The sequence below is a fragment of the Anomalospiza imberbis genome, chromosome 1, assembly GCF_031753505.1.
Source record: "Anomalospiza imberbis isolate Cuckoo-Finch-1a 21T00152 chromosome 1, ASM3175350v1, whole genome shotgun sequence".
NCBI lineage: Eukaryota > Metazoa > Chordata > Aves > Passeriformes > Viduidae > Anomalospiza > Anomalospiza imberbis.
In genome coordinates this window covers 52,264,818-52,280,807 of record NC_089681.1, presented here as the reverse complement: position 1 = coordinate 52,280,807, position 15,990 = coordinate 52,264,818, and the positions used below count along the sequence as shown (strand labels likewise).

At 37.7% G+C, this 15,990-nt stretch overlaps 1 protein-coding gene across 12 annotated transcripts in view; it reads left to right on the top strand.

Moving 5' to 3' along the window:
* PIEZO2 (piezo type mechanosensitive ion channel component 2) overlaps positions 1–15,990 on the top strand; it is a 287,266-nt gene that overhangs the window by 237,403 nt on the left and 33,873 nt on the right. For 7 of the 12 annotated variants that reach the window (XM_068192503.1, XM_068192518.1, XM_068192513.1 and 4 more), the window contains 7 exons: positions 1,472–1,561; positions 3,529–3,650; positions 4,466–4,537; positions 8,612–8,715; positions 10,843–10,941; positions 13,378–13,486; positions 15,178–15,246. In XM_068192503.1, coding sequence (XP_068048604.1) covers positions 1,472–1,561; positions 3,529–3,650; positions 4,466–4,537; positions 8,612–8,715; positions 10,843–10,941; positions 13,378–13,486; positions 15,178–15,246 — 665 coding nt within the window. The remainder of the gene's footprint in view (positions 1–1,471; positions 1,562–3,528; positions 3,651–4,465; positions 4,538–8,611; positions 8,716–10,842; positions 10,942–13,377; positions 13,487–15,177; positions 15,247–15,990) is intronic. The other 5 variants (XM_068192548.1, XM_068192541.1, XM_068192575.1 and 2 more) reach the window with 3 other exon arrangements.

The window sequence follows — 15,990 nt, the reverse complement described above, 5'->3', positions numbered from 1 at the left end:
GGAAAACATTCTGCTGTCAGAGCCTGTTTGGGACAATTGTCCTTAGAAATCCTGTCGCAATGAATGTTGCAAGAGGAGGAAGATGGGAAAGTTCTTACATCTGGCTTGGGAAGAAAAGGGAGCACTTTTGGGAAGTGTCACATCACTGAACACTGACTAGGTTTGGCAAAGAAGTGTTAACCTCATTGGGCCTGTTACACCACAAGCATTCACTCATAGCCATCACTAACACAAACATTCTTCTGGTTTATAAAATGAAGGCAGATGAGGAATGAAATACTGGTTTTAATTTCCATAAGCTTTCCAAGAAATTACTTTTGTTAATATTGGAATAAATGTATTGTGGCTTTTTTTTTTCTCAAAAGACATACAGACATTGATTTCTGACTGTGTTTCAGGGCAAAATTTGGCTTGCATGTAATGAAATGAAGTGGTTTTATCTTCCTCTTCCAGGGATCATTTTAAGAAGGGGACATGTTTAGCTCCCTATAATAAACAAAATTCAGCACTGTAAAGAGGACTACCAAAAGACCTACACCTCCACCCCACATTGCATTAGGCTTTTGTTCTGGATTGAGTTTCAGTGCTGATGTCCAATTATGCTGGATAATAGCATTTTTGTACTCTTTTTGTACCTCTTTTGGTGTGCTGGGTTCACAGTGAAAACAGCATAAAGCAAAATCATGAGTATCAAAATACGTCCTATATAGGGAAATGTGCATCCAGAATGAAAGAGTGGACTTCTAAAATTATAGCTTTTCTTACTGAATTCCTGACAAAATGAAGGCTTTAGATATAGGCTACTTCTTTGAGAGAGACTTTTGGATTCTTTTAATAGCCTTAGGAGTTCATGTGTAAATTAGGAAGAATGGTCATAACATTCAAATCAATTACCTGATTACATTTCTTATGTAATAGGGTAGAAAGCCATATTCTTTTGACACACCAGAAACTTGCTCAAGGGTTTGTATTGTCAGATTGAAAGCACCATAGTTTTCAGAGGGTAAAAGTGAAGCTGAATCTGTGCTCACCATGGCCCTGGATAAAGGTGGACCTTGCTCACAACTTCCAGGACGACTGAGGCAGGAGATTGAGGTGATTATAATGCTGAAATGACTATAAAGAAATCCTGAGGATGTGCAAGAAATTCTTCCTCAGCCTTGAACCTACTTGTGTTCTATGTTTTGAGGACTGGAAGCTGAATTTCTTGAGCAGCTGCTAGACGAACATACAGGCTGAGAAGGGTTCACAACATTTGGCCCCAGATCTTGAAATGATTCTCTGTAAAGATGTTATTATTTTAGAGCAATTGATTGTTTCTTTCAGGCCCTGGGTTAGTTTTGTTTGATGCAGATAAGGTCACGTATAGGGGGAACATAGAATTCTCTGTGATTAGCTGCCATAAGGAAAACTTAGAAACATTTAACATATCCTCTCCTTTTTCTTTTCTTTTGTCCCATTTCTGATGTAGGGGTGCTGAGCTTTTTCAGGCTACAATTGTCAAGGCTGTAAAGGCAAGAATTGAAGAGGAAAAAAAATCAATGGATCAACTGAAAAGACAGTATGTATTTAATGCATATATATGTGTATATATTCGTATTTCTATGCATATATATATATATATATTTAACTGATTGCTCATAGTTATCTAGCACTTTCTTTGATAGAAATACTGTCTTCTGATATTTATCCAGCACTTTGTTTTATAGAAATGCTTTACCATTATTAGAATTTTGTTCTGTGTATCTGTATTCCTGGAAAAAATTGTTGCAATACTGCTCTTTCTGTTTTATTTGTGGTTCCTCCTGTAGTGTTTAAGTGCAAAATATATGTTTACCTTCACTGAAAATACTTGCATTCAGTTCAAGTGGCATGGAGATCCTTTCTCTTTATACAGCCCATAAGTCACTTCGGTTTCTCTTGCATGCAGCCAATATGCTTTTTAGGTAACTGCAGAAAGTTCCAAAAAAAAAAACTTTCAAAGCTCCTCCACCCTGATGCATGGAAAGCCCTAACTGCTTCCTAACCAAGCATCAAAGCACACTCACAACAGTTTCTTCCACCCTGCGTAGCAGAACAATGATCAAAAGATTGCAGAGACCATATTTTCTACCTATATAGAGTCATATAATCATAGAATTGTTTGAGTTGGAAGGGAAAATCTAAAGGTCACCTAGTTCAACTCCCCTGTAATGAGCAGGGACATCTTCAAAGAGATTGATTTGCTCAGATCCCCATCCAGCCTGATCTTGAATGTGTGGTCATCAAAGCTCAGTGATGGAGCTTCCACCACCTCTCTGGGAAACCTGCTTCAGGTTTTACCACCCTTATTGTAAAAGCATTTTCCTTGTAGCTAACCTAAAGCAATTCTCCTTCAGTTTAAAACCATCGTCCCTTGTCCTCACAACAGACTCTGCAAAAAGTTTGGCCCCATCTTTCCAATAAGCTCTCTCCAAGTACTGAATGGCCGCAATAAGATCTCTCCAGAGCCTTTTCTTCAGGCTGAACAACCCTAATTGTCACAACCTTTCCTTATAGGAGAGGTGCTTCATCATCTAATCATCTTTCTGGACCTCCTCTGGACTCTCTCCAACAGGTCCATATCCTTCCTGTGCTGGGCACCCCAGAGCTAGCTGCAGCTCTGTGGGTGGAGTCTCATGAGAGCAGAGGGGCAGAACCCCCTTCCTCACCCTCCTGCCTACTCTGGTTTGGATGCAGCCTGGGACACAGCTGGGTTCCCGGGCTGGGAGTGCCTATTGAGGCTCATGTCCAGCCTCTCATCCATCAGAACCCCTCTGGCTGCTCTCAATCAGTTCATGCCCCAACCTGTGTTGATATCAGGAGTTGCCCTGACCCAGGTGCAACACCTTGAATTTGGTCTTAATTTCATGAGGATCCTGTACACCAGCTTCTTGAGCTTGTCCGGATACCTCTGAAATGCATCCCATCCTTCAGCTGTGACAACAGCACCACACAGCTGGGTGTCATCTGCAAACTTGTTGAAGGTACACTTCATCCCACTTCATCCCCAGACAGTAAAAATAGCACTGGACCCCCAAGGGACACTATTTGTCACTGATGTGCGTTGAGACAAATGATCTTAACGGGTGAAGACGTAATACAAACAGTGCAGGAATAGCCAAATCCCTGGTTCAGAGTGGCAAGTTTCAGGAAAAGCACTGCATTAGGTAGAAGTCCTTTTTTTCTCATTGCTTCATAATAAGATAGTTGAGTGGGAGAAAGTAAAGGAGTCATGATAGCAGGAAATCCAGCTCTCACTGACCACAGAGTGAGCACCTATGCTTGGTCCTCCCAGCGAGCCCCTTCAGAGCAACGTAACTCCTTCTGTTTAAGGGTAGGACTAACAGCAGTGTGGAATATTTCCCTTAGAAGTGTTGCAGAGTATCTGTGTGCGTACGTGTGTGTGTGAGTGGGTGGGTGTGGGTGGGTGTGTGTATGCATGTGTTTAATGCTTGTTTTCCAGGGTGGGTGAAGGTGTAAATCTAATAAGATTCTTCCTTTTGATAGAATGGATCGCATCAAAGCCAGGCAGCAAAAATACAAGAAGGGTAAAGAGAGGATGCTAAGCATGAACCAGGAGTCCTCAGAGGGGCCAGAGATTCGGAAGGTTTCTGAAGAAGATGATGAAGGTACCATTAGCTACTCCTGTACCATATTTGCATGAGGATCTGATAGACCTGCTAGTTGGACAAGTGATACATTTTTCTTGAAAACTACCAGAATGTAACAACATTGTTAGCTGAGTGTCAGTTTCGGGCTTGATTCAGCCAAAAAAAAAAAAAATCTGTGTTATGTACTATAACAAGGTTTAGAGAAAATGGTTTGCTTTGGGGATATTTTGGTTAACTTCTGGCTCTTGGCAAAGAGCTGAAAAGAGTCAGAGGTTTGTTTTGGTAAAAGTCATTATCTATAAACCACAGTTTTACAAATAGGTAGCACCAGCATTTTTCCAGAAATGTTTGCTGAATGCTGTTCTGGATTTTTTTCAGTCACCAAAATGTTTGTGTGCTTTTAAATGTTATTTAAAATCATGGACATAGATAAAATCATACTTATCTAGTGCCACAATTCCAGCATTGACCTGGGATCAGTACTTAGAGGATTTAAAAAATTTTGGAGCCTGAAATATAAGGGGATTTGAGAGGAGAGAAATTTTTTTCCTCTTTAAATTACAGTCAACTTTGACAGTATGTTTTAAAACACAAAACCCAACTTTTTAGCTGTTTTAGAGTGGAATGCTGTTTTAACTATTGCATAAATCAGAGTACTTCTGCTTAGTGGTCATGGTTTTGAATTATTTTAATATTAAATGTACTCAGTAGACCTGATATCTGACATGCTCAGGAAATTTTAGCTCTTTTGAGAGAAATTTAAAATTATTAATCAGTGTAAGAAATATGTTTCTCATTTTGTAAAATTAATATTTGAACATATTTTATTTTAGGAGATGCAGACAAAGAGAAAGCCAAGGGCAAAAAAAAGCTGTGGTGGCGGCCTTGGGTTGATCATGCTTCCAGTAGGTTTTCTCAATCCTCTTACAAATATGTGGATTTAACCCTTATATCCTTGACCAGAATGAAGGCATTCCCATAGCCTGTTTGTTTTATGCCTGATTTTGTGATTGTGACTTGATAGAAGGCTTGGGGTTTTTTTCAAAAAGTGATTTATATTTTCCAGTCTTCAAAGAATTTAACTATTTTTTGAACTTCTGTGTGTCGGAAGCATAGCTAGCTCATGATACTTTGAGAATTTTTAGAAAAATATCAAATCAGATAAACATATGCTGAAAAGAATCTGTCTTGACCTCAAAGGTTGCAATTCCCCAATACTGCAGAGCTCAATATATTTAACAATGTGAATGTGAAAGTTTGTCAAGGCATTCTAAGATTAGTCATAATTTCATTTTCATAAACAGATATCATACATCATTTTTATGGTTCATCAGTCATTCTAGTATCAACTGTAGAAATCTGAGCAGAACAGTAAGGCAGGAAGACATAGAATAGGCTGTGTAGAGCTCAGCTCCATCTCTCTGATGACACTTTAATGTGTTGTTGATGCCTGTTGTTTTGGTATTTAGATTTTATTTTTGTGTTTACCTGAAAGCAAAAATGTGTCTAGCTTTGTGCACAAGAAATTATTAGCATGTGTCACTCATATAATTGGTGCATTATGATATTTTAATTTGTTTGTAGCCCAGCCCAATCATATGATAGAGTTCTTTGCTACGTTATGGATTTGGTAGAACAGGAAAGATGAGTAGGCTGCAATCTCAAATCAGATGTCCTTCAACTGGATGTTTCTTGAATGGCATCAGACATGAACTGTTTAGTAACCTCTGAAGATGTGAAAAAAACCCTTAAATTTAGGGCACTGATCAGAGTTAAATCATAGAAACACAGGATCACAGAATGTGCTGAGTTGGAAGGGACCCATCAGGATCATCCAGTCCAGCTCCTGACCCTGCACAGGACCATCCCCAAGAGTCACACAATGTGCTGAGAGCATTGTCCAAACACTTCTTGAACTCTGACAGGCTGGTGCTGGGCCACTTCCCTGGGGAGCCTGTTCCAGTGTCCAACCACTCTCTGGGTGAAAAACTTCTTCCTGATATCCAACCTAAACCCCCCCACCCCGTTCAGCTTCATACCATTAAAAATATCAGTGTCTGTATTGTGTTTGGTCATTTAGTTTAAGAGCTACTCCAGGTCATAATTTTACACATTTACATACTGCTTCATTTACCTATGTGTATTTATTTATAAATTCATCAGACATATATTTGCTAGCAGTGTTTCCCAGAACATGGGATCTTTATTTCTATCAAGTCACAAGTAAACTGTGCCTTTATTTTTTGTTTTTCTAAAGGGCACATTGCCACTTTAGAGAGACCTATCCTTTTCAAAAGCCCTACGAAAATAAAATTCCTGTCCCATAAATTCATTAGAACAACGATGAAAAAAACAGATAAAAACTATAATTTGTGAGTTTTTTCTATAGAATTGCAAGCTATCATGACTTTGAAGGAATGGGATATGGTCTCTTATTCACCACTGGTTTTGTGGTAAGAAGAATTGCACAGAGAGTTATTGACATTGGCTTTTACTTATTTCATCCTCATTATTTAATGTTCTTAGGTGGCAAGTTGCATTTTAGTGTTTAAATATTGAGCATTCTTGAAATTATTTACTGCAATAATGCAAAACCTTGTGGGAAACATCACAGACCCTGATCCTACAAGCAGCAGTTTTCTGTCACATGGCTTGCATCCACACTCAGTGAAGCATGGCACTGACAGTAGGTGTTTACAGGCATGCAGACTGGGAATAGACTGATATTTCCCACTCATTCTTTTTGGAATACCACTGTAACTGCACCATTCTGCACCATTCTTCATCTCAGTAAATGGGTTTGTGGGTGCATACATTGAAGTCACTCAAGCTTGAAGTTTTTTATTTAGATTTTTATTGTTATTTTTATATCATTTGCTATAATTTTATTGTGCAGAAAGAGACCTCATTTTGTATATTGTAGCAATTAAAACAGTCAAGAATTTGGGTCTGAGTAGAACAGATAAAAATATTAGTGAGGATTTCCTCATTGACAGTCACTCACAATCTCCCTTGCAGGGTGGTGTGGTTCCTCCTGTGCTCGTGGATTTTTTTTGAAGTCCCACAAAGATCAGCAGGAGTTAGGACCACATGCTTAGATTCTCCTGGGTTACACAGTTGTGTCTGATGTAGTGCAAAAGATGGTGACTGCGGCTGTCCTGGGGAGCTCTTTCCCTTTGGGCACAAGCAGATGATGAGATAATGCTTTCTCATGCATGGCTCCTCTTCTACCTCCTCATCTCATCCCACAAAAAGCCTGTACGTCCCTTTTCTCAGCAGGAGGAAGCCACATTTTGCAGTACAAAAGGAGCCTCTCAAGTCCAGTCTGGCCATGAATTGTATTACTAGTAAAACTTGGTCTCTTCAGGAAGCCTTGTAGGTGACTGACATGCCACTCACTCCATTCTGATGTGTGCAAGAATGCATTATTGCTATTCAATCATACCTCTCTCTTGAGCTGTGAAAGGGATGTAACTGCTACACTGGAGTGTCCCCTCAGATACATTTTAACCTAAAATTTTTGTAGGGAGTTCAATGTAGTTTTATTTGCTTTCAGATCAGGCATTCCAAGTCTGACTGAGTGCTACTCTGAGCCTTTACAAAGCTGCACGGCCGTAGAGGTTTTCCCTAATGCCAAACCTTATCCAGCTGATCTTCTGCATTGACAATTTCTGTTGCTGACTACAAGATACCATTTTATGAAAGAGAACCGCAGACTACTGGCTCTTAAAATACTCTCATCTCTTCAATGCATTTTAAATGGACCTTCTTGGAAGGCTCAGCACCAAAGCATCCATTTGTTTCATACAGGAAATTTCCACTTTCTTTTTACCTCAGTGCAACAATTGGAATGGCTCAAGTGGACTTTCTGTCCCTCTGCAGGGCATTCATTGATACTAAAAATCATAAGTGGGCACATGAGGCACAAAATTCCCTCTGTGAGAGAGTTTTAGATGGCAAAATTATGATCCAAAGATCAGTTCTGGCAAATTTCATAGCCTTACCCTGAGGTTTGTAAATAGTTATATGTTATCATCTGTGCACACAGGATCTGTGTAGAATTCAAGGTATGATTGAATTACAACAACTGTTACTTTTCCAGAGACATGTAATGATGGATAGATACAATTTTATATAAATATGTATTGCTCCATATATCCAGATTTTGTAAATTTTCATCTAAATAACTGTTCCTTCAAATATTTCAGCTTAAATGTGGCAATTAATTACCAGTTTTCACTGCTGAATGTAATGCTGTGATTTTTATTTTCTCTTGCTCATTACCTTATTTTTTATTTATTTCATTTCCCTTGTTTGTTCATGTAGGCCTGTTTTCGTCTGTGAAATAAAAACATTGCTTCTGTTCAAGGATATAAGGCCTAGCTTAATCACTGTGTAACTATGCTGTATCAAGGTTTCAGAATCATTCTGAATCCATGGGCAAAAAACTGAAATTCATTTGCAATCATATTAATAGAATCCAAGTGATTTGTTTTAAACAAGCCAAGGTTTTTCATTACCTCATCAAACTAATACTATCCCATTGCCTAGTTTAAAGGATTCCCTCAGTGTTTTAAAGAGAAATTCTGTATTTTTGTCCAGTGGTACTGTTCATGTAAGTTCATTTACTTACCTGCTGGGCTTTTTTTAACTCCCTCAAATAATCATAAGTCCCCAATAAATTTAGACTTGTCATTTTTCTCTAAAAATGTGACCTTGTAACTTGATAAACTTCAATCCTTTTCTTTACATTTTCTTCTTATAGGGATGCTTTCCTTATTTCTTGTATAGTTCTTATTCATGCCCAAAGTATTGCAGACTAACATCAAATAAATGGCCTGAGACCTTTTCATCTCTTGCTTCTTCTCTGTTTTCACCTCTCCTGGTTATGAATTTTTAACTGGCTACCTGTAATAGGTCTTGGGGGAGTTGAAAATAGAACTTTTCAGAAAAGTAAAAAAATATTTTGTTTCACTTAGTGGTCAGAAGTGGAAATTATTATTTGTTTGAGACGGATAGTGAAGAGGAAGAGGAAGAGGAAAAAAAAGAAGAAGAAGAGCCTCGAAAAAAATCTGCTTTTCAGGTACTTTATGGTAATTTGCTATCCCATAGATAGAAAAAATCTACATCTCTCATAACACAGGCACATATGTTAAAGCTGCCAGTTCCACTAAAGTAATCCTGAAAAGTATTGGAAATTAAATTTCTTGCTAATAAAAAATGTAAGTTTGCCTTATGCTTTAAGCATTGCCAAATTCTTACCGAAATTATACTAGAGTCATATCTTCATTCACTTATGCCTGTAGATAACAAAAATGCAAAAAACAAAGGTTTAGAACCCCAGCTTTACTTTTTTCTGCATTGCAATAAAGACAGTTGAGGAAGCTGACTTGCTTCTGATACTGTGGAATGCCTCCAGTGGTTTTTTAGTTTTGAGGAGATGTTATCATTCCATGAAGAACTAATCCCCCAAATAAACATGTTTTCATGGAAAAGAATACATACTTAATTAAAAAAAATGTCATTGAACCTAGTGGGCCAGAGACATATATCCTTGGATTAGAAAGAGCTTAACATTTAAAATTATGAAAGGAGACTACATCCATTTCTTTTGTATCATTTTCCGGGTAGTGTTAATTAATATATTTGCATTTTTAGTGCCAGACTGTGCTGATGCAGGATGATATTGTAATGTTAAAAAGATATCTGAGGTTTCCTATCTGATTTCCTCCATGTGGACTGTCTGGTATTAGACAAGAACAGATACTGAATGCAGTGGCTTAAATGAAGAATGTGGGTGAAGAAATTAGTGAAATACTCCTGTATCGAGGATTGCTTTTGGTTTTATAAGATTCAAGTTCCACTTGTGGAAGATTTTTTTTTTTAATGCTGCAGAAAAGTTTCAGGTCTGTAACTTCAAAAGCTTAATCAAAGAAGCAGCTTTTTCCAGCTGAGTATTCCCATCCAGATGCAACCTCACATCACTGCGGAACTGGCGCATTGCGGAACATTCAACCCAAGCAAGGGCAAGAAACTGCCTCCATGCTTTTCTATTCCCTAAGCCAAAATCTTTCAAACAAAGCTTTCCAGACAGCATTACTGAATGTCAGGAACAAATGTTTTATTAAACTCATTAATAAAATGTGCCTTTGGTTTATATACTAATACTACATTACATTGCCAGTTGGTTACATTCGTTAAATTGCCTTTGGTTTATATAATATGTGCCTTTGGTTTATATACTAATACTACATTACATTGCCAGTTGGTTACATTCGTTAAATTGCCTACATGGCAATGACATGAAAAAAAAATCTGACCTTAATAAAGGCAAAACAAATCTAGATCAAAATACTGTCATAAGTACGTTTTGTTTTCTAGTATTGCACTTTTTTTTTTTTTTTTAATATATTTTGCATTTGACTTACCTTGGGCCACAGAAATGGCTCATGACTTTCTAGGTATTTTTTCTTTCTGGTTTTCATGCAGGTATAAAAGAAAGTTTGCATTCTTGTTTCTGCTGATTTTTTAAAAATTGGTGACAGCATTTTGTACAGGTGTGCTGGTGTCAAGCACTGAGTTAAAGAGTTCTAAACTTGAGATCAGAAGTTAACGAGATTTTTTTTCTTTATGCTGCGATTTGGGTTTTTTGTTCATCTCAGTCCTGAAACTATTAGTTTGAGGATGGAGGATCTATTCATTATTTCAAAATTTGGTCAGATGTTCTGGATAGGTGGCCTGTTCTGCAGTGTGTGCAATATAAACATGCTGGATGGCTTTATATAAGCAGAGAATTGTATAAAACAGAAAATTGGTTTTCTTCACAAAAAGTTTGTTCATCCTGTGGTCATGATACTCTCTTCACCTTCCATCATCATGCACAAGGTCTTAGTAAAATACTAGCCAAGTTAACTTTGTTGTAGATTCTGTGGAAGAATTATTTGAATGTATGATCTTTCTTTCAGTGTAAATTGTGTGCAGTAGCCCCTTCAAGGGTTAACTTGAATATTTTAAATATTCGAGAATGCACACAGTTAAGTGTCATATTATTGAAATTTCAACATGAACAACATAAATGATCTTTTTCTTATACTGAAGTTTATGAATGTAAATTTGTTCTTAGTATTCTAGACACAGTAATTAAAGAGATTCTTTTTATTAATATTTTCTGCTTTTCTACTAACTACTCTTGCTTTGTCCTTCTTTATAGAGAGCTATTGGAAAATTTGCTTCAGCCATTTTAGCCTTGCCAAAGTCTATCATTAAACTACCCAAAACTATTCTTCAGTATTTAATCAAAGCAGCAAAGGTACTTGACATTTTGCAAATGCTCAGTTTGTGACCCACCCCATAGTTCCTGATGTAGTGTATATATACCTCTGTCCTCATCTGCATTTTTCCTCTTATATGAATAAATTAAAAAATGATGACTGCTAAAGTCTCATTCCTAGTAAATGCAATGCATTTTGTAACTTTGGAGTGGTCAAATCACAAGCAAAGAGGTCTATCCTTTTTTGACGTGTAACCCCAGAGAGAAAATGCAGACCCAAATTCTTATTTTCTTTTGATACTGGTTTACAAGATGGTCACATCAAGTTGCATGTATCTTATGCATGTATCAATTACACGGTGGTAATTGATCTCAGAAAGCTGGTGAAAGGTTTTTTAAACACACAGTCTGCTCCAAACCCCTTTTTAGCTCTCTACTCTTCTGGCCTTTATCATCACAAAAAAGACTTGTCCATCTTCTCTCTTGCCCTGCTTGAATACATTTATTATCTCCTAACTTTGGGCACTACATATCATTTTCCACTCCATATGTAACATGACTTTTGTAAGGAGTGAATGTTACAGATTGAGAGTACCAGTTCCAAAGCCTAAAAGATACTAAATTGGAAGTTTGTGCAGTGGTAGAAATCTAAACTAATATCCAACCAGTATCCTCTTAAAATACCCCCTGTTTAGCATAGGCAGTTACATTAAACTTATAAATCAAATTCCCTTTCTTAATTCTAATTTTCAACCCCCTTCAAAGTCTGCCTTTTAGCTCTAATTTCTTTATTCACACTATAATTGTGGCTAGTGTACACTTTCACAGTTAAATGACAATAGAAGATGCTGACAGTTTCTGACTTCCAGTAAAGTAATATGGTGTTAGCTCATTTAAGTATCACCATTCCCCCAGATCACCCTCATTAGAAAACACCTGTTACAAAGCAAAGGGAAACCAGGGCCTCTGATCCCACACATTTTCTCATGTGGTGCTTGTTTGGAACAACTCAGACATACAAAATTAAATGTACTGACTTTGAGAGATTTGGAAGAGGATCTTCTTCTCAACAGTATCAAAATAATTTCCTCTCCATGGCTGTATATGTTCACAAAACAAAACAAAGTATTTTCCCTTTTAAATTAATTTAACATCAGTTTAACGGTTTTAAAAGAATACTTTAAATGTTCCAAAGTGATTTGCATGTGAAAATTCTAAAAATAGACAGAAATCAAATAGAAATTTTACCATTCTGTCCTATGAGGGGCAATTCCAGCTTCACTGAGATGCACGTGTGTTGTTGTCACCATCTGCATGTTTGTGCTGTGAATTAATTAGATGGAGCTGTTTTGTTCCTGTGCTTTTTCAGCCTCTTGCCTGCATCTTTGTGCTTCCCTGCCCACTCTCTGCCAGCGGCCTCTATTGCTTAGAAATAGAAGACAATTGAAGATAATTACCATTATTCAATGAAAAGCATTAAATGAGCAAAAGAACACCTTTTCCCCTAAAGAGCTGTGGAGAAGATAAAATTACTTTCGTTTCTGCTATTGACATGAATTTTATGTCACATAGAAATAAAAGATATGAGTTTTGTTCATTTTTTTCTGTAACCTTCCTTCAAGCTTAAGCAGAACTATAAAAAAGTTACCTTTCAGTAACTTTTTTTATTTTTTTACTTTCTGGGGTTTTTTTACCCACACTATATAATTTATAAATATTTTGGGCCAATTCCAATGCTTCATGCAGTCATACATGTCAACAGACTGTTGATCTGAGTGAGTGCTGTGAGCATGATTTTGTCCCATAAAATACCTTGGATAAATAGGTAAGTATTACTGTCTTCATTTTACAACTGGAAAAACAGTAGCAGAAGGATTCACAAGTGACTTATCTGAAACAACATTGTTAAAATCAGGAAACAATCTGAGGAATTCCTGAGCATCAGTTTTGCGATGATGTATAGATAAAAAATCTATGAACATTCCACTGGGACATACAGAGGGGGGAAAATACCTAAGTTGTGAAAAATACATTTACCTGTACAGGGATATCTCTACATCTTTTGATTTTTTAATTAGTGGATTGCAGTACTTTCTCTAAAAGTTTTGTTTGCTCTGTATCCTGCCTGTAATGTGAAAAAGTAGAAATACAGAATTGAGAGATTCAGACAAGGTAGCCCATATACACAAAAAGGTATTAATTCCCAAAGTTCAGAGCATACATTTTTGTGGGTTCTAATGCAACTTGGGTCACCCACAAGTATTTTCACATTTGGTTTTACACTTACAAAAATAGCATGTGAAAACTCAGCAGATCTGCAGGGAAGGTGTTGGGATTTGGGATTAAAAATATTTCCTTGCCCCCACAGGTCTGAATGCATTTACTCAAACTATATAGTTCTGCTTGTGGATTATTCTATGGCTTACTCTCAGGACATGAGGAACTTTGATATAAATGAGATTTTTTTCCTTTCAGTTTGTTTATCAAGCCTGGATAACTGACCCTAAAACAGCTCTACGACAGAGGCGCAAAGAGAAGAAAAGTTTTGGGAAAGAGAAGAGAAGGCGAAAAGGATCTGGAGATGGTACATAACCTTTTCCACTTAAAAAATAGAATATTAACTATTGCCTGTTGTTCCTGGTAGTGAAAGGCAGACAAGGTTTAGAGGAGAAGTGCTCTCAGTGCTGGCTAGGGACTGAAAAAAGTGAGTTAACTTTGGCTGGTGTTATTTTCCTGTACCAACCCATGGCAAGGTCAGCCAAAGCCATGTTCTTCTGCTCTGCGTGGCACAGTTTGAGGGAGGTACAGGGGAAGATGGGATAGATTTATTTTCCATGGAGTTGCAAGAAATGCCCAGAACTTTTGTTGAGTAGGAAGATTCAACACATTGCAGAAAACATCAGCTATGTGAAAGCATTTGCGGTAGTATTTGCAATAGTAAATTGTAAAGACATAACTTTATAAAGCAAATAACCTGGAACTTAACAGCATATCTCCAGAATATAGGAGTGTAAACTACAGGTGTTTGGCAGAGCAAGGACATTACTCTTTCACTTCCTCATATCATAAAGAGGTTCATCTTTCTGTCCAGGCTAGAGTTCACCAAAGTCACTCTTTTCAATGGTCAAGTCATGTGCATTCCCAGGGAAAGGTGCTGAAGAACTATTTCATGAGGGTGTTCCTGAACACCTGTAGTTCAAGTGGAGCTGTAAAAAAAATCCATTAAATAGCCACATATTATTTATTTTGGCCACATTTCCTATATTGTTCCCTAAAGAATCTTGAGTTGATACATGAAGAAGAATATAAAGAAATGTTTTTCTCTTTCCATGTTGCAGTCACTAAGGAACCCAAATATCCACAAAACCGTAAATTCAGTAGATAGTGAATGGAAGACATACAAATGTTGATTTGGTTTTAGTGGCAGTGTAAAATCATTCATGCCTCTGAGGAAAATACCAGTTTATAAGTGGTTTATATATCTTGATATTTTTCTCCATTTTTAAGCTAAAAAATAGAAATTCAAAAGCTTTTCTGGTCAATATGGATGGGGAAAAGAGGGACCCATACAGGCTTAATCAGCTGGACATTTCCTCCGTTTGGCATCTTTACCTGTCAAAAAGAAGAAATTTATAATTGGGCCTCTGCCACTGAAACTGTAGCTGCAATTACTGCGCATTAGATAGAAGGAGGAGCACCTGTTTGTCCTTCATTTCTGCCTGTGATTCCACAATACTCTTCAGCTACAGGCTCAGTAAATGCACGTGGTGTTTTCAAAACAACTCTGCTGCTTCATGTCAGCCTGAAGGTCCAACTCAATTCCTTCAGGTTTGGTGGGCCAGAGGCCGGAAAAGATCAGAGCACTGCTCAGGTTGCCCTTTCAGGAGATGAAGAAATGAGCTCAAGTGTGAGTCAGCAGAAGGTGAGACTGCTGAGTGTGGCAGAGGAGCAACTGAGAAAGTATTTGGGTTTATACCACCAGATGATCTCATTCAGCAGCCTATATAGTAAGAAAACACCGCTGCAAATTACAAGAGCGGGATGGTCATCCATGAACACCTTCACTTTTTAGAGGGATGGTCATCCATGAACACCTTCACTGACAGGGTTGTCCCTTAACCTGAGTGCTTTGGAAATGGAAATATGCTTTCTGTTGTGGTGGTAGGTGAGGAGCCAGTCTCTACTGCTTAGTAACTGTAGCATTCTCTAGCTTGAATGGCATTTACACCAGCACTCTGTAGGTGTAACACTCACTGGTTTGCTCGTGGTTTGCAGGAGGAGGCAATGATGCAGACTGTGAGGACAGCGAAGAGGAACCTGTCAAGAAGAAATCTGATGGACCAGGTATAAAGGCAAAACGAGGGTTTCTCTGCTGTTACAATGCAGTTGTGACCAGTGGCCTGTCACAGAGACCCACTCTGATGCAGTAAGAGCTTCCTAACTACTATCAGATTTTCTTTTGCAAGATTTACAAGCCTTAAGCATAGGAGCTTCTGGTTCTGGATTATTAGCTACTGCACTCACTCTCTAAATACTTTAGCAAATACACCTGCCAGCTCAGACTTGATCACTGCTGTGTATTTTACTTACAGAGCAACTTAAGCTAAGATTCTAGGCTTGACTGCACACAGACCTGTGTTAAAATCTCCATTGATTTTGAGTGTGTTTTAGCAAGGTTAGTATAATGCTTTTCTTGGTACTTACCCATTCAGCAAGGCACAGTAATCACCTCCAAAAAAATTGCATGTTCCTGATCTTACATGTTCTCATTCAAAATCAGACTTAGGGCAGTTCTGTACAACAGATGAAATGCCAGCAATTTTCAGGATCTTGCCCACATTCAATTTTTTCCTACAAAGAAATTTAATAGATTATGAATCCAACCTTGGCTCCTTGTTTCTAACTGGAGCAAAAGAAAAAAAACCAGACTCTCCTCTTAAGTAAATCTTCATCATGGCTTACCTTCAGTGAGACTTTATCATCAAGAGCTACTTTTCTTCTCCATATAAAATTGTTTCCCACAGCTCCAGTTAGAATCCAGAACGGACTGTCCCTGAGTGACTTACAGGGTAGAAGAGGCTAAAAGGA